This window comes from Sciurus vulgaris (genome assembly GCF_902686455.1).
Source record: "Sciurus vulgaris genome assembly, chromosome: 16".
NCBI lineage: Eukaryota > Metazoa > Chordata > Mammalia > Rodentia > Sciuridae > Sciurus > Sciurus vulgaris.
In genome coordinates this window covers 31,937,916-31,963,588 of record NC_136477.1, presented here as the reverse complement: position 1 = coordinate 31,963,588, position 25,673 = coordinate 31,937,916, and the positions used below count along the sequence as shown (strand labels likewise).

Here is a 25,673-nt window from a genome sequence, read left to right as displayed (position 1 = left end):
CCTTTGGTGACATTAATCATAGAAAAATTAATTATAAGGAACTTAATTTTAGGGTGGCAAAACAGGGGCTGGAAGAGGATATCAAAACAACAAAGAGGGAGAGAAAGAAACACAAGCTGATTTTTATCATCCCCAAGCATAGGAGCAGCCTTCCTTCTCTTTTGGAGGACCAGGAATGAATTTTGTGTCCCCTTCCCACTTGCAAGAAACTATTCACTGGGAGAGAGGCTATGCCTGGAACCCCCTTGCTGCATGCGCCCGAGGGAGCCGGCAGGAACAAAGAGTGTATTGGCCCAGCTGCCATCTTGGACTCGGCTATTTCATGATTGCTCCCTCAGCCTGGGACTAAATTGATCACAGATTCCCTGGGGGTAGCCTTTTGGATCATGGGGCCATGAGTGAAACTGGGGATAGGGACAGTGTCATGGCCCATGCTGTAACCCCTGGGGGCACATCTTAGAAAAGGACATTAAGGACTGTGTTCCTTCACTCTGACCAGGGGGAGGGTGGGGACCGAGAGGCAGATAAATAGGTTTTTCCAGCTTCTCTACATTTCCACTACTGGGCTTATGCCCCAGGGGTTGTATAGAAAGGAGCCAAAATGAGTGAGTGGTTCACTAAATGCGGTGAGATAGGCGTGTGTGGGGCCCTCAGAGGTGAGGACTTAGGAACAGGGACCCAAAGCAACAGAACATTTGGCCACACATTGCATTAGGCTCACTGCTATGGAAGTGTGTGTGTGTGTGTGTGTGTGTGTGTGTGTGTGTGTGTGTGTGTGTGTCCATGTCCCATACCAGGGATTGAACCCAGAGGTACTCTGCCATACGCCCACCCCTTTTTGCCTACATTGAAACGGTGCTGGCCTGGAAATTTTGATCCTCCTGCTTCGACCTTCCTGAGAGTCTCAGGGGTTATAGGCATGAGCCACTCAAAGTGGTTGAGCTTGGGAATTATGAGAAAAGAAAGCAGTTGGATTTAGCATTGGTCAATGGCACACAGATAGAAATGCCTCTGCCTTGGAGTTACAAAATCCTAAGTGGACACCTGAAGGTCTGTAAAGATGAGTTTTAAATTATTTATTTATTCATTTATTTTTTGTGGTGCTGGAGATCGAACCCAGGGCCCTGTGCTTGTAAGGCAAGCACTTTACCAACTGAGCTATCTCCCTAGCCCCTTTATTTATTTTTAAAATGTGTTCTTTTTAGGTATACAAGGCCTAGTAGCTTCTATGTGAACCCCGAAACCACTTTCTAGGAGTCCTTGGGCAAATTAAAGTGTCCATTCCCCAGTTCCTTCTATATCTGTAAAACAAGTGTGGTAACTAGTTGTCCCACAGGGTAGTGGTTAGGATCAAACAAATTAATACATGTAAGGCAGTTGGCACAGGGCTCAATTCTAGTAAGTACTTACGGAAATGTTTGTCCTGATGAGCTGGGGACACAGCTCAGTGGCTGAGCTCGGTATTTTTACCCTATGAGAAAACTTGGAAGATAAAGTTAAACTGCTAGTTATCATAACCCAAAGATAACTATTAATGATCTGGTATATATATCATTCCAGCCTTTATGGTTTAAAAAAAAATAAAAAGACATCTCTACATTCACAAATGAAGATCACACTGTGAACACTCTCTTATATTCTCTTATATTCTCTTTCAGTTTTCATTACATCATGTTACTATCCCTAAATGTGTAGTATTGTCTTGGTGAGTTTTTTTTAGGAATATGAAGGGAATAGTAAAAAGCATTTGCAGTATCATTACATTCTTTTTTAAAAATATTTTTTAGTTGTAAATAGACACAATCTTTAAAAGATATATTTATTTTTATGTGGGTTCTGGGATCAAACCCAGTACACGTAGCACTGAGCTACAGCCCCAGCCCTGCAGTTTCATTACATTCTAAGCAACTGGGCTGGGGCTGTAGCTCAGTGGGAGATCCCTTGCCTAGCATACTTGAGGCCCTAGGTTCAACCCCCAATAATCACACCACTCCCACCCCAAGCAACTACATACATGGTGTGGGTTTAAAAAAATACATAATTACTCTATGACATACAAACATTCCTCGCAGATTTCCTCAGCAAGAAATACTTGTACCTATTTATTTTTTCCTTTTCTCAAGTCATAGCATACTCTGCATTACTCTGTTCCTTATTTTTTCAGTAGATATGTGTCTTGGGGATCATTCCATAGGTCTGAACCTCTTATTTTAAAAATCAACATTTATTTAGCTAATCCCCTATTGATGGAGGTTTAATTTGCTTCTGATCTCAAACACGGTGCCACAAATTATCTGTTTTTATTTTTCGCATTGTTGGGGATGGAACCCAGGGCTTTGTACATGTTAGGCAGGTACTGTTGCTGAGCTGCATTCCCTAGCCCTCCATCATCTGTATTTTAAGGAAAATGCTTCATTGCTACCCAGATGACTTGAATGTGCAGATGTATGTTGTAGCTTGTGATGGTTCTTGTTACTTAGAAGGCATGCCCTTTCTTGTTCCTAAGAGGTGGAGGTCGAGAGTTTCCCCTGAAATCCTATCAAGCAAGTAGTAAGAAATAAGACTATAGCCCAGTAGTATGAAAAATCCTATAAAGATTTCCTGAAATCCTATCAAACTGGTAGTATAGAAATAAGATTGGCTGGCATGTGTGAGGACCTGGGTTTGGTCCCTGCCACCACCAAAACAGAAACAAGATTATATCTCTGGACCAGGGGCATGTCACATTTGGAGTCTGATTATTGTGTGAGAGTGTGGCTTAGGGGAGACCCATAGGAAGAAGTCCTGGTGTTGGCCCTAGGGAAGCCTGCCTACGTGTTTACCTTCTTATTTTAGCACTTTGTCAAAAAAAGCTTTCGACTGTTGAAACTCTCAGAGAATGTAAGCGGCTTTTGGGTTTAGAGACCTGATTTTTTCCTCTTAGTCTTTATGTCTACTTTCTGATTAAGGCTTTGGTTTCCATCCATTTGGATGGAACTAGCCGTCGGCAGAGTGGGGAAGCAACCTTGGGTATCCTGTTCATTCCCTATGCCTTCCTCAAGGACAAAATAAGGTATTTGGCTGATACGTAGCTCTGGTCTCAACCTGACAAAAACTTGATTCTGTTTTTTAATAGATAACAGTTTTCTTAGGATTCTGTAGATAGATGGCTGCTTGTTTGACTGTTGGTTGGTCTTGCCAGGGCTGCCAGCCAGAGTGCCTGGGTTTTCCTCTGTGCCATTCTCTGATCTTCTTAGAGAATGAGCTGCTGTGCTCTGAGCGTTTTCCCAGCACATGAAAACTACCCTGCTTGGAATGCCCCCATATTTCGCTGGGCAAGACAGATGGCAAGTCCAGCCCAGCTGGACTCAAGGGGAAGGGAAGTAGAATTCCAGGTGTTTGTTTTGGTGGGGATTTAACCTAGGGGTGCTTTACCACTGAGCTGCAACTTCAAACCCCCATTACCTTTTTAAAAAAATTTTTGAAAGAGGATCTCAATGTTGTTGAGGTGTTCTCACTTAGGTTGCTGAAACTGGCCTCAAACTTGTGATCCTCCTGTATCAGCCTCCTGAGTTGCTGGGATTACAGGTATGCACTGCTGTGTTCTGGCTAGAAACCATGTTTTGATGGGAGGAACAGAAAAAGTGCAGCCATCTTAAATTGATCATAAGCATCCTTTTTTTTTAGGAAAGTCCATGAATTCACCTAGATATTTTCTCTCATGTTTGAATCTGGATTTTCTTAGAATAGCCTAAATATTTATTCATGATTTTAGAATTTGAAGTTTATTTTTTGGTACTGGGGTTGAACCAAGAGGTGTTAATCACTGAGCCACATCCCCAAGCCCTTTTTATTTTTTATTTTGAGACAGGGTCTCACTAAATTGCTTAGGGCCTTGCTAAGTTGCTGAGGCTGGCTTTGAACTCCTGATTCTCCCGCCTCAGCTTCCTGAGCCACTGGGATTACAGGCGAACACCACTGTGCCCAGCTTTTTTTTTTTTTTTTTTTTTTTAAGAACACAACTTTAATTTTCCTTCCATGTAGAGTGACTCATAAAGTGACCTTTTTTGCAGGGCCCTGGGAATCATGCTGAAGGCTTTTTTTATGGATCTTATGGCTTCTAAATTAGAGTTGTTGGGAAAGGGAAAGATGCCCTGCAGAGCTAACTCTTTGCCTCTGAGACCTTCCTGAAACATTCTGTAGTCCAGAGGGGTAGTGGCACCCATTGTGGAGGAGAGAGCCCAAAGGTAGGGTGACAGGCATCTCCTGTGGCGCCATGCTGTGCAGGGCCTGTAGTTAACATTGGTGCCGACAGAACAAGACTGTAACGTGTTTTCTCCCTAATCTTTCTTGTCTGGAACCTTCACCACACCCATTCCAATTTACACTTGTAGGCTGCTATCAGACTTTACCTCCTAGGAAGTCTGCTGAAATTACACCCCAGGCTCAGTGTTTCTCATTTTCTCCCCCAAACCTGTAACTGCCGGCCTCCATCAGTCCTTCTTCCTGCTGGATTCTGACCTCTTTGAGGGCATTGCATGCTAAGGAAATGCACATGCATTGGGGATTCACAGTTAACATACTGTGGGGCCTGTTAGGTGGGAATGAAAGGGGTAGAGTCTCTGGCCTCCTTGTGGGCAGGCAGTATGGCCTGTAGAGGAAGTTGGGCCATGTTTGGGTCAGAGGTCATTATTCAGTATGCTTTTCCCCAGTCTTATTTAAGAATCTCTCACTACTCTTTTCAGTGAGCAAATAAAATAATAGCCCTGGAGAATGCTGGCCAGAAGGCCTTTGAACTAATCTGAAACCCTTACAGCCTGCCTGGCCTCTCTCTCTCCTTCTGTTAGAACTGCTATCAGCGTTTAAATTTCATGCAGTTTCCTAGGGGTGGATTCTTCCCCAGCACCAATGTCTGATCTCTGGTTCATGGATATAAGCAGCTCACTGATAAGCACTTGTAATCACTTGATAGGTAGCTGGCTTATCGCAAAGAACTGAGAGAAGCATGATATTGATATTTGAATCCAGATTTCCTACTCAACACAGGGTGGTCCAAAGCATGCCCTGGCCCTCTTCCATGTCTAGATAATTGGAAGAGTTAGTGTCATTTCTGTCCCTTAAGGCCCACTCAACAACCATGTACACCCTGCTGAGAAGCTTTCTCCTCCTCTATATTCCAGATTCTTCTGCACACAGACAAGGAACAGTGTACTGCTTTGTTGTTGGTGTTTGTGTGTGTGTGTGTGTGTGTGTGTGTGTGTACCAGGGATTCAACTCAGGGGAACTTGACCGCTGAACCACATCCCCATCCCTATTTTGTATTTTCTTTAGAGACAGGGTCTCACCGAGTTGCTTAGCGCCTCATTTTTGCTGAGGTTGGCTTCAAACTCATGATCCTCCTGCCTCAGCCTTCCGAGCTCCTGGGACTATAGATGTATGTCACCATGCCTGGCAGGTGTGCTGCTTTTAACTGGATCTGTGCTCTGCCCTCTGGTCCTAGGAAGTCCTTCCAATATTGCTTCTCCACCTAGGAGTCTTCTCCACAGTGTCTCTTGCTTCAGTGCTTGAAGGGAGTGGGTTATACAAAATATAATTTTTCTTTCAATTTTGGGTGGGTTTTTTTCTTACCTTGCTTAGTGTAATCTGGTTAGTTCCCTGCAGTGTATTTTCCGAACTCTGTCATTTTGGGGAGTGAAGGCGGTGTTGCTGAGTTGTTTTAAAACCTCTCAAGGCTCTTAAATTCCCTGTAAATAGGTTAAAAATCAGCAGTAAACATAGCATGTTTAATAAGAGTATTGTGACCTCAGAGGCTCCAGCTTTTAGCTGAGACTCAAGGAGGGAGATGCTGGGGGAGCCATTGTACTCCCCACAGGGGCCCAGTGCCACAGGCCAGCATCTGCAGGGGGAGGAAGGACTAAGGAAAAAACCCCCAGGGGCCAGGAACTCCATTGAGGGTCCATTTGAGCCAAATTTTTTCTTCCCCTCTCCTGATTTAGGTTAGCCAAAAAAGGGAAGACTTTCATCCAGATGCATCCAGACATAAATTTCGGGACCTACTGAGAAACCAATTTAAGGGTTCTTTATCTTCCTTCTGAAACCCTGGATCACATGACAGATACTACCTGGTGCTTTCACTAGTTCGGAGGTGGTGGCTTCTCTTTTTTTCCCACCTTAGCAGGTCTGGCTGCTTTTCTCCCATCTTTGGAAGAGTACTCTTGGGTGTCTGCCTGGGGGATGTGGGAAGGTTCTTCCCTCTTCCTTCTGTAGGGCAGCCGCTTGGGTCTCCCCTGCTGAGCCAGGGCCAGCCAGGGGCCTGTTTCTTTAGTTGTGTCGATCAGCACACAGGTAGTCTGGACAGATGCCCCACCTGAGCATTGCACAGCTGGTTTGTTGGAGTGAAGCCTGAGAAAGGTCCGTATATTTCTCATTACCTTCAGTAAAGAAGAAAAACGTAAAGAAGAAAGAAGAAAAATGATGATCACCACCAGAAATTCAAGGTTCTAAAGAGGAGTTTAGCTCCAGTGGATTTACTTCAGCGTCCCCCCGCCCCCTTTTTTTTTTTCCTGATTTGTCTGATGGCCATTTAGTTGTATCCTGCTGGCCTGGAGGTATTGGCTTTCTAGGTATCATTTCTTTTGGTCCTTGCTAAATCCGCCTGTAATCTCTGCTGCTTCAGGTTGCAGCTATTAAGAGCTGTACACACTGGTGGGAATAAGGGTGGGTGAACTCCAAGGGACTAGGGCTTCATTTCTGGTCTTAACAGGACCCAACAGCCATTCCTGGTTTGGCCTCTGAAGTGACCCTGTGCAGTTAGTGGACTTCTCCCCATCCGGTTCCAGACAGGCTGAGCCCTTCTTTACCAGGTCACCCACCTCTTAACTCAGGAATTCAGATTTTCTGCCACCCAGTTCTATTTTGTGTTGGGCTAGTTCCTATTGGATTACCTGGGCTCTCTTGAGCTTCTTAGGTCCAATTCAGTTGCCGCCTTCTCCCCTTTGCCCTTCCCAGGACCCTCTTCACCATTGGTGACTGATAGGTCACGTTATCCTCTGCAACCTGAGCTTTTCTCCTCCCCTCCCCCCTCATCCAGGGGTGCTTAACCACTGAGCCACACCCCCCAGCCCTTTTTATATTTATTTTCAGACAAGGTTTCTCTAAGTAGCTTTAGGGCCTCACTAAGTTGCTGGCTTTGAATTCGAGGTCCTCCTGCCTCAGCCTCCTGAGTAGTTGGGATTACAGGCGCAGCACTGTGCCAGATCAATGTGGGCTTTCCTTTTGGGGGTGGTAGGTTGCCTGGTACTTGCCCTGATCAGAGAACATTCCTCAAGCTACTATTCCCTGTATGGGGACAGAAAGGTGGTTTTCATCTCTGGGAAGTGTTGGAAGCACCTGACCTGGCCTGGATTTTGTGGCTGGCCCGTTGCCCCTTTGGCATTTTGTGGGGATGTCCGTGTGGTTAGGTTTCCTATTGTTGTAGTAGAGGGAGATACTTTAAATATTCCCCCTAACACACTGGTGTTTGAAAAGGGCCTTTTAAAAACTTCTTGATGAGGACAAGGCCTTTCCCTAGCACCTCATCTGCACTAGAGATTTTGCTTGAGACCCCTTTGCTGTGGCTCATTTTCTCTGTCACTCGGAGAGGAAACTGTTGAGAAAGGATCTGGGGAGAGAGGAAGTGCTGCAAGAGCAAGTCTGGCCTCTGTTTTTAATACCCTTCTCCACGGGACAGTTTTGGGTACTTTAGGCTCCAGCTCAGACTTAGGGCTTGGCAACAAATCTCCTTGCCTCACAAACAAGTTCCAGCCCCTCCCTGGCCTTTCCCCCTCTGAGGAGCACGTCACTGCCCTTTAAAGAGTCATCCTGGGATTGGTCCCCGGTCCCCTTCCCAATCTAAATAATTCTCCCCAATGAGTAACTCGGTATTTAAACGAAATTCCTACACAGTAAGTACTTGGTTAGGCTGTTGATTTGGATGGTAATTGGCTGGTAACACTGTCTACAGATCTGGCCTATAACCATGGACCACCAGGAAGAGGAGAGTTGGAATCAACCTCCCTCCCTCCCTCCCTCCCTCCCTCCCTCCCTCCCTCCCTCTTTCCTTTTTTCATTTTCTTTGGTGCTAAGAATCGAACCCAGTTCCTCACACATGCTAGGCGAGCACTCTACCACTGAGCCACGACCCCAGCCCAGAATTGGACCTTTCTTACCCCATAACTGATTCATGAACCTTAACCAGGACAGAGGACAACTGAGTAATGCAGGGGTCCAGCTCCCCAAGATATATAAATTGCTGGAATGGGGGAAGAGGGGAGAATTTTGGTTCAGTTGTTAACAGTCTAAGGGGTGGCTTTTTAAAAGATTTAAAAAATTTTATTACTAGTTGATTCTTATCTGTGTTCTTATTTCTCTTCCTCCTCTTAGATAATTTTTTCCCCAGATAATGAGTGCCTTCCCTTGCTTTAAAAAAATCCACCTGTCTACATGATCCTCACCACACAGGCAATTGAAACCTACTTTGCTACTTTAGGGAGCGGAAGGGTTTCAGGTGTACAATGTTGCCTTCTGTTTAAGAGGCAGGTCTGAGTTACATGGCCACCTACAGAGTCTGGATCCCCACCACCCCCAGTTAGCTCCCAGGTACTCCTGACTCCTGGACACAACAGATTAAAACTGTGTCCTGCTTTTGTAATCTTACAAGCAACAGGAAAACTGCAGGTCTCTGTCAAAATCTCTTTTTACATCCGGTTTGAAAATCTGTAATTTATGTGAGCAGTGATCTCAGTGTTGGGACACATCTCTTTTATTTGTGGCTGGAAGCTGCTTGGGCCTCTCATTAGTACACAAGAGGTCAGATGCATGCTGGGTGGCAGCTGGGACACTAACGATTTCATAGGGCTTTGTATGACTGCTGGCTACCTGTGGTGCTGTAAATCGGACCCAGTTCTAATTTCTTTGAAAATCTCCAGGGAATTAGGCCATATTTGCCTCTTGGAGATAGAATTAAGATAGTATTGCTCGGAAGACTGAGGCAGGAGGATCGCAAGTTCAGGGTCTGCCCCAGCAATTTAGGAGGCCCTAAGCAACTTAATGAGACCCTGTCTCAAAATAAAAAATGATGAGGGACTTGGGTTGTAGCTCAGTGGTAGAGCACTTTCCTAGCATGTGTGAGGCACTGGGTTCTATACTCAGCACCACATATAAATAAATTGAATAAAGGTCCACTGACAATTAAAAAAAAAAAATTTTTTTTTTGGAAGTGGGTAAGTGGGTGGGGTACTGGAGATTTACTACTGACCCACATCCCCAACCTTATTTTGTATTTAAATAAAATAGAGACAGAGAGAGGTTCTCACCGAGTTTTGCTGAGGCTGGCTTTGAACTCTCAATCCTCCTACCTCAGCCTCCTGAGCCACTGGGTTTACAGGTGTGCGCCACCACACCGGGCTATGATTAGAGCTCTGATGATGATATATACACTTAATAATAATATACGCTTAATAATCACTCCTCCCATCAAGATCTTTCCACCACTTCTAAACAATTCCATTGAGGTCCCAGATCCCCAGTCCATTCCTGTTTTTACCTGCAACTATTGTTTTCATATTTTTAGTTTGTTTTCCCTTCATGTAAATAGAATCATGTAGTATATTCTGTGCCTTTAAGACTCATCATGTAGTTACTTGAATCAGTAATTCATTTCGCCGTACTGAACCGTGTCCCTGTCCTTTTCCATTTTTAATGAAACGGTTTCACTAAGTAGCTGAGCTGGGCTTCGAACTTGAGATCCTCCTGCCTCAGCTCCTGAGTTGCTGGGATTACAGGGGTGCACCACCGCACCTGGCTCAAAATTACCTTCTTGGTGGATCCTAAGAATGTGATCTCGACTGAGTAGATGATTCTGACCCCACTTTGTACTCTTCTCCGATATCCCCCCGCTTCCCTATAGATGTCAGTGCTGCCAGTTTACATGCATCTCTGTCTCTTACCTTAACCCTTGAGTCCCATGTGCTTCAATATTCAAGATTTCTGACATTATTCAGGCGCCGCATATGCCTGTGGTCCCAACTGTTCTGGAGGCCGAAGCAGGACGATCTCACAAGTTTGAGGCCAGCCTGGGCAATTTGCAAGCCTGTCTCAAAATAATAATAATAAAGAAAGGACTTGGGGACTGGGGATATATATAGCTCAGTTGGTAGAGTGCCCGCTGCGACGCAAGCACAAGGCCCTGGGTTCAATCCCCAGCACCGCAAAAAGAAAAAAAAGGACTGGGGATGTAGCTCAGTGTTAGTGTGATTTGTTTAGTATGTGCAAGGCCCTGAATTCACTCACCAGTTTGCAAAATTAAAAAATATATATTTTAGAAAGTTTATATTGGGGGCTGGAGATATAGCTCAGTTGGTAGAGTGCTTACTTTGTAAGCATAAGGCCCTGGGTTCAATCCCCAGCACCAGGGAAAAAAAGTTTATATTGCATGTGGAAAATATGCAAGGGTACCACAAAATAATGACCATTAGTGCTTCTGCAGTGAAATGTGTGAAAACTCAAATGATCGTGGTAAAGATCATAAATCATTCTCATGCCAGTTCTGGTTAAAAAAAAATTTTTTTTTTTTGATACTGTGGATTGAACACATGGCATGGGGTCTCAGGCAATATAAAATAAAAAGGATGTTAATAATTTTTTAAAATTATGAATCCTCGGGGTACCGTAAAAACATAAATGAAACAAACTATTAGAGGCCTCATGTAAATCCACAATCCCATTCAAAATCCAAAGTGCTCTGGAATCAAGTTTTTACATAAGCTTATTTGGCAAAACCAGAAACCATGTATAAAGTGATTACAGTCTGTTTTGGGATTTTTGTTTTTTGGTTGGTTTGGGGTTTTATTTTTGTTTGTTTGGTTGGTTTTTTTACCTCTGAGTTACATCCTCAGTCCTTTTTATTTTTTATTTTGAGAAAGGGTCTTGTTAACATTTGCTGAGGGCCTCACTGACAATTGAGTGAGATCTGTCTCAAAAATTACAAGGGCTGGCGATGTAGCTCAGTGAGTGCTAAAGTGCTTTCCTAGCATATATGAGCCCCTGGGTTCCATCCCAGGCACTGTTTAAAAAAAAAAAAAAGAGAGAGAGACAGGCTCCCCCACCCTTGCGTTTGGAGAAGCCTCTTCAGTCAGTATTGAGGATACAAAGCACACCCTACTTGGCCTTCACCTAGACATTCCAGCCAGAGGAAACTCTTCCCGCCAGTCCCTTTGGTGACTGTGCCCATCATGACCGCCCCCCCCTCAGCCAGAGTCTGTCTTTGTGTTTGGTCTTCCTGAGTGCAGAGACTGGCAGTCCATTGACTTTGCCATTCACATGGGCCGAGGTTGACCCAACTTAGATGTTAAATTTGGGGATTCTTCCTTCCAACACTTGGAAATAGATTTACCCCGATTGCCATCATATCAGGTGAATCTAGAATTGAATCTAGAATATATCACCAAATTGAAGGTGTCCACAGTGGGGCATGATGGTAATCTTAGCGACTTGGGACCCTGAGATAGTAGGATCCAAGTTCAAGGGCAACCTCAGCAGTTTAGGGAGACCCTCTTTCAAAATGAAAAAAACAAAAAACAGAACAGGGGCGGGGTGGGGCGCTGGGGATGTAGCTTATTGGTAAAGTGTCACTGGGTTCAACCCCCAATTCTAAAAATTAAAAAACGAATATATTACCAAATCAAAAATTTGAGATAATCAAACAAGGATATTCACTGTGGCATTTCTTGCACCCCCCCCCCCAAAAAAAAAAAAAAAAAAAAAAAAGAAATAGGAGGATCTCGGTGGGTGGGACAATGGGGACTGAACCAAGTGCTCAAGCACTGAGCTACATCCAGCTCTTTTTATTTTGAGATTGGGTCTCCTTAAGTTGCCTGGGCTATCTTTGAACTTGAGATACTGCTGCCTTAGCCTCCCGAGTTCCTGGTTTTATACTGGTGCACCACCATGCCTGTCAAAACTTTTAAATTATGATACATAGGTATGACAACATACCCTGCAACTATTCAGAAAAAAGTAGGCAATTCTAATATGGACACCCGGAGTATTCTGCAAGTTCGTAATACAGTTCAATGAAAAAAATTTGTGACTTTAAAAATTCAAATGTGTAGATTATTGCATATTTTTGGGTATTATTAGACATTGAGGGGCAGATTTGGGGGGATTTTTTGTTATAAACAATCTCACGAAGTGCCTAGGGCTGGCCTCGTTGGCTCAAGGGATCCTTCTGCCTCCGGACTACAGGGGAAAACACCTCCATGTTAGACTCTACCCTGGGGAGATTTACAAAAACTACTTGCATTTGTGTGTCTGTTTTTGAACAAATGCATTTACGCTACCTGTCTAAATTAAAAAATGTTTTGAAAACTACTCCCCAGCCCATCCAGCAGTTTGTCCTCAGCTGATCTCTGGTCTTGAGCTGGTAGTGATGGTGCATGAACTAGGTTTCTATTTCCTTTCTTCCTTCTCCATCGGCCTCCCAGGCTGCAGATTACCGCACAGCACATGGCCAAGTTTCCAGGAGGGGCTACTGAGGTTTGAACTTTGGGTTTCCAAAGAGTGGCATTCAGTCTATCTAAATCATTTGGTTTTGATGTTCTTTAGTATAAATTACTTTGTTTCATGGTAGGCTTTACATACTCAACTTGATTTATGATTTTACTTGTAGCGTTTCTGTAATGGGAAACTCCCAGGCCCCTTTAGGTGAGTGAAGATCTCCTTTCCAGGATTCACCGGGCAGCAGTAGTCCGTGTGAGGCCAAGTAAATATCCTCGATCCTTTTAAGGGATGTGGCATCAGTTGGGAAAAACAAAAACAAAAACAAAACAAACCTCTCAGCAGTTTCTATATCTCACTTAAGTAATTTTGATGAACTTGAAACCACGTGGCAATCAGAGGCTTCCCCCTCCTTCCTTTTAGTTTACATTCTTCTTTTGATATGGGTAGCTGTACTTTAAACCTGATGCTCTTTCTTCAGATGTGTGTGGGTTCTAACAGGAGGCCCAGGGTATGTGTGCCCCTTGTTGGACCACAGAGAGTATAAAACTGGGTCCAAGGAGAGCATACACACATGCACGTCTTGTTCATGAACAAAGCACTTTATTTCAGCACCGACTGAAGCAAACCTGCCTACTTTGTATTTTTATTTATTTATTTTTCTTTTAACCTTCCCCCACCCCCAGTTCCTTTCCTGCTGGGCCTACATTCCTAGGTCTTTGTCTCTGCCTGGTATTTTAGAAATTTTGGGAGAGGAAGGCAGTGGGTGGGACGTTCTGGAAGCTGGGGGCAGGGAAGAGGGTGGTCACTAGGGGGGTCAGAGGTCAAACCTGCTCCATTTAGCTGGGGCAGCCAGATTGTCGCCAGGCCCGAAGGGGCGTGTCCATGCATCTGCCTGGGAAGCCCCAAATGGGCAGTGTTAGGCCCTGGAATTCCTGCCGCCAGAGGACTTCTTCCCCATCCGCCCATCCCCCCACCCCACCCCCACTCCGGGTCGGTCCCAGGAGAAGCTGTTCATGGCTGCTACCACATTTCTGGCCATGGGACCCTCTGCAATGGTCCAGTTTATTCCTTTAAAATAATCTTCCAGTTGTTGCAAAGACAATTGCATCCATATGCACGCTTACCTATGGATTGTGTTTCAGCAGCTCTAAAATTGTTGTTTTTCAATATCAGAAATTACAGGTAGATAACACGTGGAACTCCTAAACAAGCTGGGAAATCTTCCCAAAGTTTTACCCCAACTTGTAGCTGGAAAACTTAACAAGAGTTTACTTAATTTTACAATTTTTGGACCATTGCATTCTTTCTAAAAATTGTAATTAATTATAAGCACTCAGGCTATTGCATTCATCTGGCCCCCATGCCCCACCAGCCCCACTTTCTTTTTTAAAAATATTTTTTAGTGGTCAGTGGATTTTTACTGTATTTATTTGGATGCGGGGCTGAGGATCAAACCCAGTTCCTCACACATGGGAGGCAAGCGCCCTACCACTGAGCCACACAACCCCAGCCCCTGCTTTCGTCTTCATTTTTTGTGATGCTGGGGATGAAACCAGGGCCATGTGCATGCTAGGTAGCAGTTGGGTGCTGCCCAGTCCCAGCCCTCACTGGGAAACCTGGAACTGCAGAAGCACGAGCTCTTCTGCAGCCAGTGTGGGCACTCAGAAGTGCTCTGATCCCATGTCAAACGGCGCCAGGTGGGATTCCATGCAGGGACTCCTTTGACTCATTGTGGAGGCTCTCAAGCCTGGACATGGGAAGGTTTGGTGGTGCCAAGGGCTCTGGACATTCTCTCTTTTCCTGCCATCATCATCTATTTTGACCAGAATTTCATTTCTGGCCACTGCATCTACAGAGTCCTTTAAGATTTAGCCATTCATAGGGAATCTTCTAAGCACACTATGTAAGCTGTTTCAAGGTTAACAAACAAGCTTCAGAAAATTTCTTGCAAACGCACAACTGCAGTCCGGGCCCAGCTTCCTAGTTCAGCCCAGAATTCCTTGGAAGCCCTTTGGTTTCTGTTGTCAAGTCCCTAGAGAGGGGTCCTGGGATTTCAGGGTTGGAAAGGGTCTCCTAGTCAGACCCCTGTTTGTTTCACAGATGAGACTGAAGCCCAGGCAGGTCAAAGGAGGTGACTGGACAGATGGCCCCATAGCCAGGTCGTGCTGGGCTCTGGTTAACAGCCGGAGGTTCTTTTCCACTCCCAGGCCTTGAAGTGCAGAGCAGTCCTAGGCTGTTATGTTTGCTTGAACCCACAGCCTGAAGGAAGCAAGGGGCCTTTGGCCAGTCCACACAGCTGTCCTGAGAAAAGATATAAAGAAAATAGATGTGGTCTCAAGTTGCGTAGCTGATTGGTAGAAAGGAGAAGACCTCAGAGGGTTCAGAGCTGTGTTTTATTCTAATTTTAAAAGGAACCTTCTGATAGAAGGTTTTCACACTTCACATTAGCATAGGATTGATCCCTTTATTCCCATGACAAATGGAGGGAGCAAAGGGAAGGAATGTGGCTGAGGTTGTTGAAACTGGTAGAATTGCTTTAGCACCACATCGTAAAAAGAGGTGGGGGGGAAAGTCAGCCTAGGAATTTTCCCTGGATTTATCCAGCTTAGCATCTTTTGGTTAGTATGTAGACTTTGCTTGAGAATTTTTTAGTTTTAACAGATTAGAAGGATTAGCTCATCTCTAAAAGGTGGACCTGCTTAAAAAGCAATTGGCCGTGAGGGAGGCAAATCCTCACCACCTGGCTTCAGGCTACTGCTGTTGTACTGCAGTGCTCTGACCTGGTAGTAAAGTTAGGAACTTTCTCACATTTCCCGGTATAGAGTCTGTAAAACCTCCTACATCAGATCCACTTTTTTTAGTTGTAGGTGGGCACAATACCTTTACTTTATTTTTATGTGGTGCTGAGGATCCAACCCAGGGCCTCACATGGGCTAGGTGAGTGCTTTACCCCTGAGCCACAACCCCAACCCTCAGATCCATTTCTTTAGAAAGTTAATTAAAAACAATATCCTGAAGCTGAACTTTTTCCTAGTTCTGAATCCCAACATTTCTTTCCCTCTAAACTTTTCAGTTTCTAAGTCTAGGCCGTGCTGGGCCATAGACGTCCCTGTTGACAGCCCTGAGCGGAGCAGCTCCTCCTCAAGGCTTTTGGGGAGGACATTTCCTATGGACATGCTTCAGGCTGTGATTTTGGATGTTCAAGAAAATAAAAACCTCAAAGGAGAGAAGCAGCAGCCTTCTCACTGTTGCCTCCATCCCCATTCCCTCTCTGGGTGGGGCCCTCAGGGCTGCCTCCAGGCCTCTCAGTCTATCTACACAGCCCTGGCTGCTTCCTGCTCGGCTTACACCCTGGAGCTCCACATTGCCTAGCAAGGTGTTTTGTGCTCCCCATGAGGTTGCCAGGGCCATGCATGTGTTGGAACTAGCTCTTCAGAAGGTTCACGGTGGCTTCCTGGGGGTGTCCTTATTAACTGTGTGGCCTTGAGCACACCACAACATCCCTTCATCTGTCTGGAGATGGAACACGTGCTGCAGTATTTGGAAAAGCACCCTGCTCCCATTCCTTGCACACTGCTTCTCTGCCTGTTGAGTGTCTGCTTCGCTCATGCTCAGGTGTATGCAGGCGAATCAAAGCTCTGCTCTTTAAATCAATCCTGCAAACATCTACCGAGTGGTGCTAAGTGCCCTGCTCTTGTCAAAAGACAGCACCCAGCCAGGCCCAGTTTCTGTGCCAAGGAGCATGCTTTCTTGAGAGTGCCTTGTGTATCGGCAGATGATGGTGTGCCAGCCCTTCTCTCTGCCTCCCAGCATGCAGGGCTCCAGGGAAGTGTGTAACATCACATACGGCAGTTCTGTCAGCACTGGCTGCCTCTCAGGTTCAATTTCTTGGAATAACTTGGCAGGAAGAAGAAAGACAAGAAGCTGTGGCCTCACCACTAGTTTTATGCCTGTTCCAGTAACTTAAGCCTGTGACTTGCTTAAGTGACCGGGAGACACGAGCTTTGCGCCTTCTGCAGAGAACCCTGGGCTTCTTGATACAGGGTGTTTTTTCATTCATTCAGTCGTCATTCATTTTATTTTTTTTATTAACTGCTCTTGACTGTTGGGTATGTTTAACACATACAAGGTAACTTGAGTGCCACAGAAACTCTTGATATTCTCTAGTTCAGACCACCAATCCTGATCAGGCGACATCATTTTACAATTTACTGGATAATTAAGCAGAGTTGCAGGGAAATCCCCCATGCCTGGAGAGTTGTTTTGTTGCTTCTTTTTGTCGAAGCGTTTCAGTTATGATTCTGGCCACCATTAGTGGCATGTGGCAGTACCTCCAATCTAAGGTGGGCTTTCCTGCTTGGTTTGGGGCAGAGTAAGAGGGAAACACCTGTAGGAGGGTGCTTGCTTGTTGGGAAGAGGGTATGTGGGGTTCTGGGACCCCGGGTACCACAGTTGCTTTCTTTTCTCTTGCACCCTGCACCTCTCATACCTGTCCTCTCTCTGGTCTCCAGGTGCTGCACCTGTACTGCGACACTTGCTCTGTGCCCATCTGTCGGGAGTGCACAATGGGCCGACATGGGGGCCACAGCTTCATCTACCTCCAGGAGGCGCTGCAGGACTCGAGGGCACTCACCATCCAGCTGCTGGCAGATGCCCAGCAGGGACGCCAGGCAATCCAGGTCAGCTTTCTACCCTTCACTGATCTCTTGGGAACCTTTTCTTCTCCTTGTCAGCCGGAATGTGGAGACACAGTTGGGCAGACTGTGATGTGGGGGCTTGTGGAATAATGACCAGAAGGAGCTCCTGTGATATCCATGCAGCAGTGATCCCTGGAGAGTGCCCAGCACCTTCCTGGGAGGATAATAGGGATCTGACCCAAGTTATTAGTCAGATCCCCACACACCTAGGTTGAGCCCCATCACATTACTTTCATGTTACCTGAAATTCCAGCCTCTTCCCCAAATCCAAGTAGACGTTGGCATTTTCCAACCAGGATTGCAGAAATTGGACACTGGAGCTTTTTTGGCAAAGGTATTTGCTGTACAGGTTTACTTATTTATAGTTGAGAAGTGATGAACACAAGCATTTTATTTAATTTTCAGTCTCTTCGTGGGTGATAAAGACTTGGTTATTTAAACCCTTGTTGGATTTCCATCACTGTAGGGTTAAAGAGGGGCATGAGTACTATTGAGAACTGACAGAGATTAACATGGTTAGGTAATACTGTACCTGGATTGCTTTTAAATCTTCTTGTCTGATCCAGGTGACAAGGTTTTAGGAATCAGGGAATCATGGCACATGTTCTCCCTGTTATAGGATAGGGCTGAAAGTCAAGAGAAGCTGCCAAATAAGCTCCAACAGAAATTGCATGGAAACCTGTGTTATTTACTTTCTGGAGTATTTGAATAGGTGAATTATTTTTTAAAATACATTCTCTTTTTTGGGAGAGAAATATGTTCCTTTTTTTGAAGGAGCTAAGGAATTGAGATCCTGTTCCCTGGAGAAAGGTGGATTTTATTTCATGAGTTTCTAAGCAGTTATCACGGTTATCTGCATGATATTGAAGTAAAATTTTCTGATGTTGCAGTTATAAAATTTGAGAGTCTGCATTTCTTGAGGGACTCATTCTGTCATTGATACACCAGTCCCCCCCGCCCCCTGCAGTGGCCTTCATATTGTCTAGGGTTTACTGTTAGGGTTGTGGATTTGTTGTATGACAGTGTATCTGTGTCCCTGCAGATGAAGAGAGATGATGATAAAGAGCTTTGTGTTTTCTGTTCCCCCACCCCCCCACCCCTTTTCTGATGTACTCGGGATTGAACCCAGGGGCACTTTGCTACTGACCTACAAACCTCAGCCCTTTAGAAAAATTTGTGACAGAGCCTGAGTTGCTGAGACTGGTCTCAGACTTGCCATCCTCATGCCTCAGCCACCACGCCCAGCTGTGTGTTCTGCTTTACGCCACTACTATTAGGACCTCCACGTGGAACCTCCTCCATTCTGGTGCCCAGCCTCCATGGTGCATCTCCTGGGGAGCTTCAAGGGCTGCAGGTTTCTGGCCCTCACCCTCCAGATGGTAGAATTTTATTGACCCCTTTCTGTCCTTGTGAGAATCCTCCAGGTTTCCTTGAAACATAAATGAGAGAATCGCTGGTGCTCTGCACATTGTGAGCTCAGCCACTCTTGGAGAAGAACGAGTTGTCAGTGATTTTTCGTAACTTCATGGAGGGGGTTCAAATGGTGCAATCTCAGAGGTGGAAATTTGAGCTTTTTGTTGAGAAAGAGGAGCAGAAAATGGTTGTTTGGGGCGGACACAGAAGGTCCACATGTGACAATGCACGTGTGTTTTGGCACCCTCTTTGGCTTTGGGTTATAGTGCTTTAGCCAGTAATCTGAAGACTGGGGTGTGGTAGACACATCTTTCTTTCTGAGGCTGCTTGGTTGGTAGTTTGTTTATCAGACCTCAGTGCATTGGCCATTCTAGAAAAAAACCCAACCATCTGGCAGTTCAGAAACTCTCTTTTTGCATAAGTGGTTCCTGGGTGTTGATGGAAACTTAGATGCTCTTTCCCTCCGAGCATCTCAGCTGCCCGCACAGGCCTTTGTTCAAGGTTGAGGGCACTAGCTTTTCATTCCATTGACTGAAAAATCCAGTTTGTTCCTCACATACACTGTAGAAACAAACTCTATTCCCAAGCCCAGAAGGCTGGTGCAGCCCAGATTTCATATGTAGAAGCGTTTTGTACAAGGCCTGCTGGTAAAAATGGCAATAGTTCTGTTCTTCAGACAGACAGGCAAAGAGAATGGGAGGAGTTGGCACGGGTTCCCACAATATTAATGGCAGCGCTAAGGGAGAGCACTGTCCTAGGATCTTCGGGGAACACAGCACACGTGAGGTCCCTGTCTTGGGATACATCTCATCCAAAAGTTATTTGAAAAGTACATCTGGCAGACATGGGGAAAAGTAGCCATGGTACAACAGGGTAGTGTTTTTTTTTTTTTTTTTTTTGTTTGTTTGTTTGTTTTTTTTTAAGAAGCTCTGCCAAGTTTTATTAAAGAAAAAATTTGTGTGTTTTACTTTTCACCAGTCTGTTCTGGCATGCTTCTAATGATACCAGAATCACCTGGATCAGTGATAGACAGTGTGCACACTCTATAGTATTTTCTGCCTGCTGTGCCCAATTCGATATTGTTGCCACTCTAGTGATATGGACACCAGTTTTGGCCAACATGGCATAGTACTCTATTTCAGATTTCCTCAAAGCTGGACAGTTGTTGGTGAGGATGACCAATTTCGCTTTGCCCTGTCTGATCATCTTCAGAGTCTGTTTGTACCCTAGCACATATTTTCCACTCTGGAGCCTAGAGTTGATTGACTCCAGAGATGTTTTCGTCTTCGTTGCGGCTACCATCTTCCTGCCTTAGATGCGGGACAGCCCCCAACCAAGAGTAGCCATCAAGATGGCCGGAGAGCTAGAAAGCTCTAAAGACATTTTTATATCAAGATTTAATTTGTGTGTGAAGCTACAGATATTTTTTTGCTTTACTGGTCCCAGAGCAATGGAAAAATGGGTCAGCCTCTGAAGTTTTGAGATGGTAATGAAGTAGAAAGCTCACCATGTTCTTACCCTGTCATTTAATAATGTTTATATTAAGAGTATAGGGCTGGGGTTGTGGCTCAGTGGTAGAGCGCTTGCCTAGCATGTGTAAGGCACTGGGTTCAATTCTCAGTGCTGCATGTAAGTAAATAAATAAAAATAAAGGCCCATTGACAACTAAAAAATATTTAAAAAAAAGTATAGCAAAGCTGATAAGAAGACTGTCTTAATGTGAACATTGAGAGGGAATGAATACAAGCCTTTAACATGGAAATTTTGGGGGCAGGACAGTGGCTTTTTGAAAATGTATGTATTATTTTAGCCCTTGTTTCTATTAAATCGCTTAATCTACTTAAACAAAAGTGTAGAATTTCTATGGTTACATGGTAGGAACAGGGAACATTAACAAGTTTGATGTAGCAGTCATCGGTGTAAGAACCTGTCCTGGTTTTATTCATTTGCTCTTTGTAATGTATTAATGCATTAAATGTGTTATTCAGGAACTTATTTCTTTGACTTTTGGTGCTGTGGATTGAACACAGGGCCTCATGCATGCCAAGCACATTCTCTGCGGCTGAGTTATACTCTGTGCTCCCAGGAGCTTTTATATCTTTATATATCTTTATTTGTGGTACCAGGGATTGAACTCTACTACAGGGGCACTCTACCACTGAGCTACATCCCCAGTCTCTTCCCCACTCCTGCTTTTCTTTGTGCTGGAGATCAACCCCACATACACGCCAGGCAAGCAGCTCTACCCCTGAGCTGCATCCTCAGTCCCCCAGAGTCTCTTCTTATTTTGAGAACAGGGCCTTACGAAGCTCCCATGGCTGGCCTCCAATTTGTGATCCTCCTGCCTCACTCAGCCTCCCCAGTTGCTGGGATTATGGGCATGCACCACTATGCCTAGTTCCCCGGGAGCTCTTAGTTTTTAAATTTTAATCTTTTCTACATTTTTATTGGTGTTTTAGGACTACACATGATGATGAGATTCATTGTTACATATTGGCGCACACAATGTCCCAGGAGCTTTTTAATTTTATTGTTTTTATTTTTTTAAAGCATTATAATTGTACATAGTATTTGGGTTCATTTTGACAAAAATCATACATGCAAAGACTTTGGTTTCAATCCCTATCACCCTCCTCTTTCCCTTCCTTCATCCTCCCCTCTTATATTGATCTTCCTTTCACTCCTTTGCTTGCTTGCTTATTTATTTATTTAGTACCAGGGATTGAACTCTGAACTCGGGGGAACTCAACCACTGAGCTTACGCCCCGAGTCCTATTTTGTATTTATTGAGAGACAGGGTCTCACTGAGTTGCCTACCACCTCGCTTTTGCTGAGGCTGGCTTTGAACTCATGATGCTCCTGCCTTAGCCTCCCAAGCCACTGGGACTTGCTTATTTTTGATCCATGTTTTCTGCCTATGTATACAAGTGAAATTTAGGCACATGTATGTAAGAAGCCATTGTTATTTCATTCTGTATTTCTATCCCTTTCCTTTCTTTTCCGCCGCCTCCTTGTTCGCCTACTCTACACCTATATATCCAATCTGCTTTCCTGCCACTTTCTTTGCTTTATTTTGCTCTGGCTTCCATGCTCAAGAGAAAACGTACAGTTCTGAGTCTGGGTTATTTCACTCAGCATGCTTTTTCTCTATTTCTATCCATTTACCAGCATATGCCATTATTTAAAAACTGTTTATTTGTACTGACAAATTGACCCCAAGTAACACTAGATATCTTGGAAATAGGCTTTATTTTGCCAGTAACCCTATAGAGTTGGTAAGACATTAAACCAAATAAGAGGTGTGATAGAAACTAGGACACCTCCAATCCCAGCAGCTTGGGAGGCTGACATAGGAGGACTGCAAGTTCGAGGCCAGCCTCAGCTACATAGTCTTAAAATTATTTATTTTGAGACACTTTCAAAATTTAAAAAGGGTTGGAAATGTAGCTCAGAATTAAACCCTCAGTACTACTACTACTACTACTACTACTACTACTACTAATAATAATCCACACCAGAATATAACCCAGCCATGTTAAAGGGCTGCATTAAGAGGAAAGCATTAAACTTAGGTGGATATGTATATCAGAAACCAAATGCATGAGGGAACTCAATGCTTAGAAGTGATAGAGGAAACTTTCAGCATATTAGTAGGAAAACAAACTAAAAAGTATGACAGATGAATATTATTCTATGCAAAAATAAAAAAGGTGTTAAACAGGAATATACTAATAGGTCAAGGACCAAATAAAATGTAAATACAACTTATAAAAAAAATAGAGCTGCTTTGAGCAGTAATACATATTACTATTTTGGATAAATAACTGGTTATTTCATACTTTGGAAAATATCTAAAGTTTTAAAGGTAGAAGTAACTCTTTGCTCCTTTGGGAGTCTCCCCTGAGGGAAGTGACCCTCATTTTGGGGGAGATATTCCTTATAAATGGTGAATAGTAGGAGTGAGGATTTTATAGCCAGTTACACTTTATGATTTTCTTTTCCTTTTTTTGTACTGGGGATTGAACCCAGGGGTTCTCTTTTTTGATATATTTTTTATTTGTAGGTGGACACAATACCTTTATTTTATTTTTATATGGTGCTGAGTATCGAACCCAGGGCCTCAATGCATGCTAGGTGAACACACTACTACTGAGCCACAAACCCAGGAGTTCTTTAACATGAACTAGATCTTCAGCCTTTTTTATTTTTAATTTTAAGACAGTGTTTTGCTAAGTCATTGGGGCTGGCCTTGACCTTGGGATCCTCCTGTCTCAGCCTCTGAGTCGCTGCAATTAACAGGCATGTGGTACATCACCTTTTAAAGAAATTTGGAAGCCTTGGCTTAACACTTCTGTTTGTGTCTGTTTGACCAAAACCCAGTCTTAGGACCACATCATCTGTAAGGGAGCTTTAAGTCTGGCTTTCTTTGTAGCCTTGAGTAAGATGGAGCTTCAGTTACTTTTCATTTGGTGTTCGTAGTAAGAGAGGTGAGCTGGAAACCTACAGACAACCTACAGTAGTTGTCTTGTCCTGCTCTCTCTGTTTCACTTATTGGGCATATTGTCTTCCAAGTTAAAAAAGTAAACATAATGGGCTTTCTTCCATTTAAAGCACAAGTAATAATAGATTATGCTCCATTTCACAAAGGAATGAAAGGAACCGAGCTGAGCGTCTTAACATAGTTATTTAAATTTGAGTAAATGCAATAGTGAATCCAGACTTGCATCCCCTGTCTTAATCAGGTGACCTGCCGACACTTTTTTGCCTGCTGCCTAGAGAAAATTTTGTCACGACAAATTCAGAGAATGTCTAGCTCTTGCAGAGTCTATCAAATCTAAATTTTTCAAGGAAGGAGATTCCCCACCCCCACCCCCAATTACAGATGTGGAAATGCAAGCGTAAAATACATTTGCTTTACCCAGGATCCCAGGTTGCATTAACTGTAGATGGAACTAATACCCCCCTTTTTGGAGCTTTTGCTCTATTCCACACACTCAGATATGTGCCCTGTGTGTAAGTAGCGGTCCCATGCAATGTGTGTGTGCTGTTGTTTGTTTTGCAAAGAGATATCAAGTAACCTGCCAGAGGTCATGTGTGTAGAGGCCTTGTGCTTGTGTGCCATGCCTCCTCCCACCCAGTGGCTTGCCTTTTCCTCTCCACCTCTTATCCCTGAATGTTGGGGCGGGTGGAGGGGGTGTTGATTCATGGTCGAAGAGCTGTGACGCACTGTGAGCTAACTAAAAGCTCTCACACACTGTCTTCATGAGCATTCTTGATTGCAAATGACTGAAAGGTATTGAACAGTCTCAGGTTTCCTATAGAGCATAGACTGCCATTTGGGTACCTGGAACTCAGGCTTAGGTGCCAGTGCTTCACTCTGCCCCTCCCCTCCTGGGAACCTTGTTCTTATTCTTTAATCCATGCCTCAGAGAGAATGGTGGACATAAACGGAGTTCTCTTCTGGCTCACCCTGTTAGGGCAGGCCACCCTCAGGGAAAGAGCTTATTTTTCCCTCTCTGCCCTTTTTGGGTTGGGTGAAGGTATGCGTGGAATACCCATATGTTAAATTCCAAAGAAGGGCAATTATTTGGTGATCTGGCTTCCGTATTTGGTCTGATCTGGCTTCCTTCATTTCCCCTCTTTGGGTGCAGTCCTAAGGCCATGGGCACCATGCTTGGTGACTAACTCCCTTTGGACCAAATGAATGAGCAAGAAGACACCAGAAGTAGAGGATTCTGGGTGGACCAAATCTGCAAATTAGTTTTGAGTCCTTAATGACTTTTTATATCACCCTGAAATGAGTATCTGTGACTTTGGACAGAACATCAGAGCTGGGGATTGTTTAATTTCCAGTTTCCATCTTTTGTTTCTTTATTTTTTGCTTTGCTGGGGATTAAACCCTGGCCTCTAACCCTGAGCTTCATCCCTAACTCACCAACTTTTGTTGGGAAAAACTTCAGGAACTCCATCTTCTTTGTTCCATCAAGAGCATTTGTCTTTTTTTCCTCTCCTCCCTCCCCTGCTTCCCTGGAGGTGGAGAAGTTTTTGCCTTTTTTTTCTGATTGCTTTGGGACTCTTTTTAATGACACCACTGATCATGTTTCTGTGATTTCATTGGTGCCAGGAAGTTTGAGATTCCCAACCCCTGTCCTGTAACAAATTAGCAGCCCCCTACTGCACGTCGGCTTTTAACCTCCTCCAAAGGTCGGGGACACCTCTTTTCCTCAAGTCTTGATGTCTTCATCTGCTTATTCAAGATTAGTTTGTGTGTTTGTCATTAGCTTCCAATAACTTGATTCTGGACAGGGAGGGTATATCTATTAAAGGTACGTTTCCCCATTGAATATCTGGTTTTTATCTGGTATTTAAATTGCACATGTTGCTGAGTGCTGTGGCATATAACCATTAATCCCGGTGACCTCAGGAGGCTGAAGCAGGAGCATCAGCAAGTTCAAGTCCTGCCTCAGCAACTTAGCAAGACCCTGTCTCAAAATAGAAAATAAAAGGGCTGGGTGTATAACTTGGTGGCAAAGCATCCCTGGGTCAAATTCCCAGTCCCCCACCCCCCAAGAAAAAGGGTAAGTAAATAGTATGTCTGATGAACAGCTGGCTGTGAATCAGTTCTTTTTTTTTTTTCTTTTTAAAATTCTTTTTAGGTATATATGACACTAGAGTGTATTTTGACATATTATACATATATAGTGTATAACTTAGTAGGATCACATTCTGTGTACATGATATAGAGTCATTCTGGTCGCGAATCAGAGTTGAGTTAGGACTGAGAGAGCGTGTCTTCAAAACAGTTCTAGAAAGAAACCCAGACTTTGTAAATATTGAATTAATTCCAGGTAGTTCTGTAAAGAGGATCTGGGGATATCAACAACAAAGGGTGTGTGAAGGATGTCTGTAGTGTACCCTCTCTGTGCTTTAGGGTGTTAAGAGGGCAGGGCCCCCCCCCCCCCCCCCCCCCCCCCCGTGTTGTTATTGTTTTTTTTAGAGCATTCCACTGCTTTCACTTTGCTTCTTTTTCTCAAGGTGTAACTATTT

General features: G+C 44.2%; 1 protein-coding gene and 1 pseudogene across 2 annotated transcripts in view; one reads left to right on the top strand and one right to left on the bottom strand.

The window, feature by feature from the left end:
- TRIM71 (tripartite motif containing 71) overlaps positions 1-25,673 on the top strand; it is a gene marked incomplete at its 5' end in the record, with an annotated part of 68,601 nt that overhangs the window by 31,047 nt on the left and 11,881 nt on the right. Inside the window, one exon of the mRNA XM_079113979.1 lies at positions 17,028-17,195. Within this exon, the coding sequence (XP_078970105.1) occupies positions 17,028-17,195 (168 nt within the window). The remainder of the gene's footprint in view (positions 1-17,027; positions 17,196-25,673) is intronic.
- Positions 19,572-19,943, bottom strand: LOC306646554 (large ribosomal subunit protein eL30-like; annotated as a pseudogene). Its single transcript has one exon. The product of its transcript is annotated as a large ribosomal subunit protein eL30-like (transcript).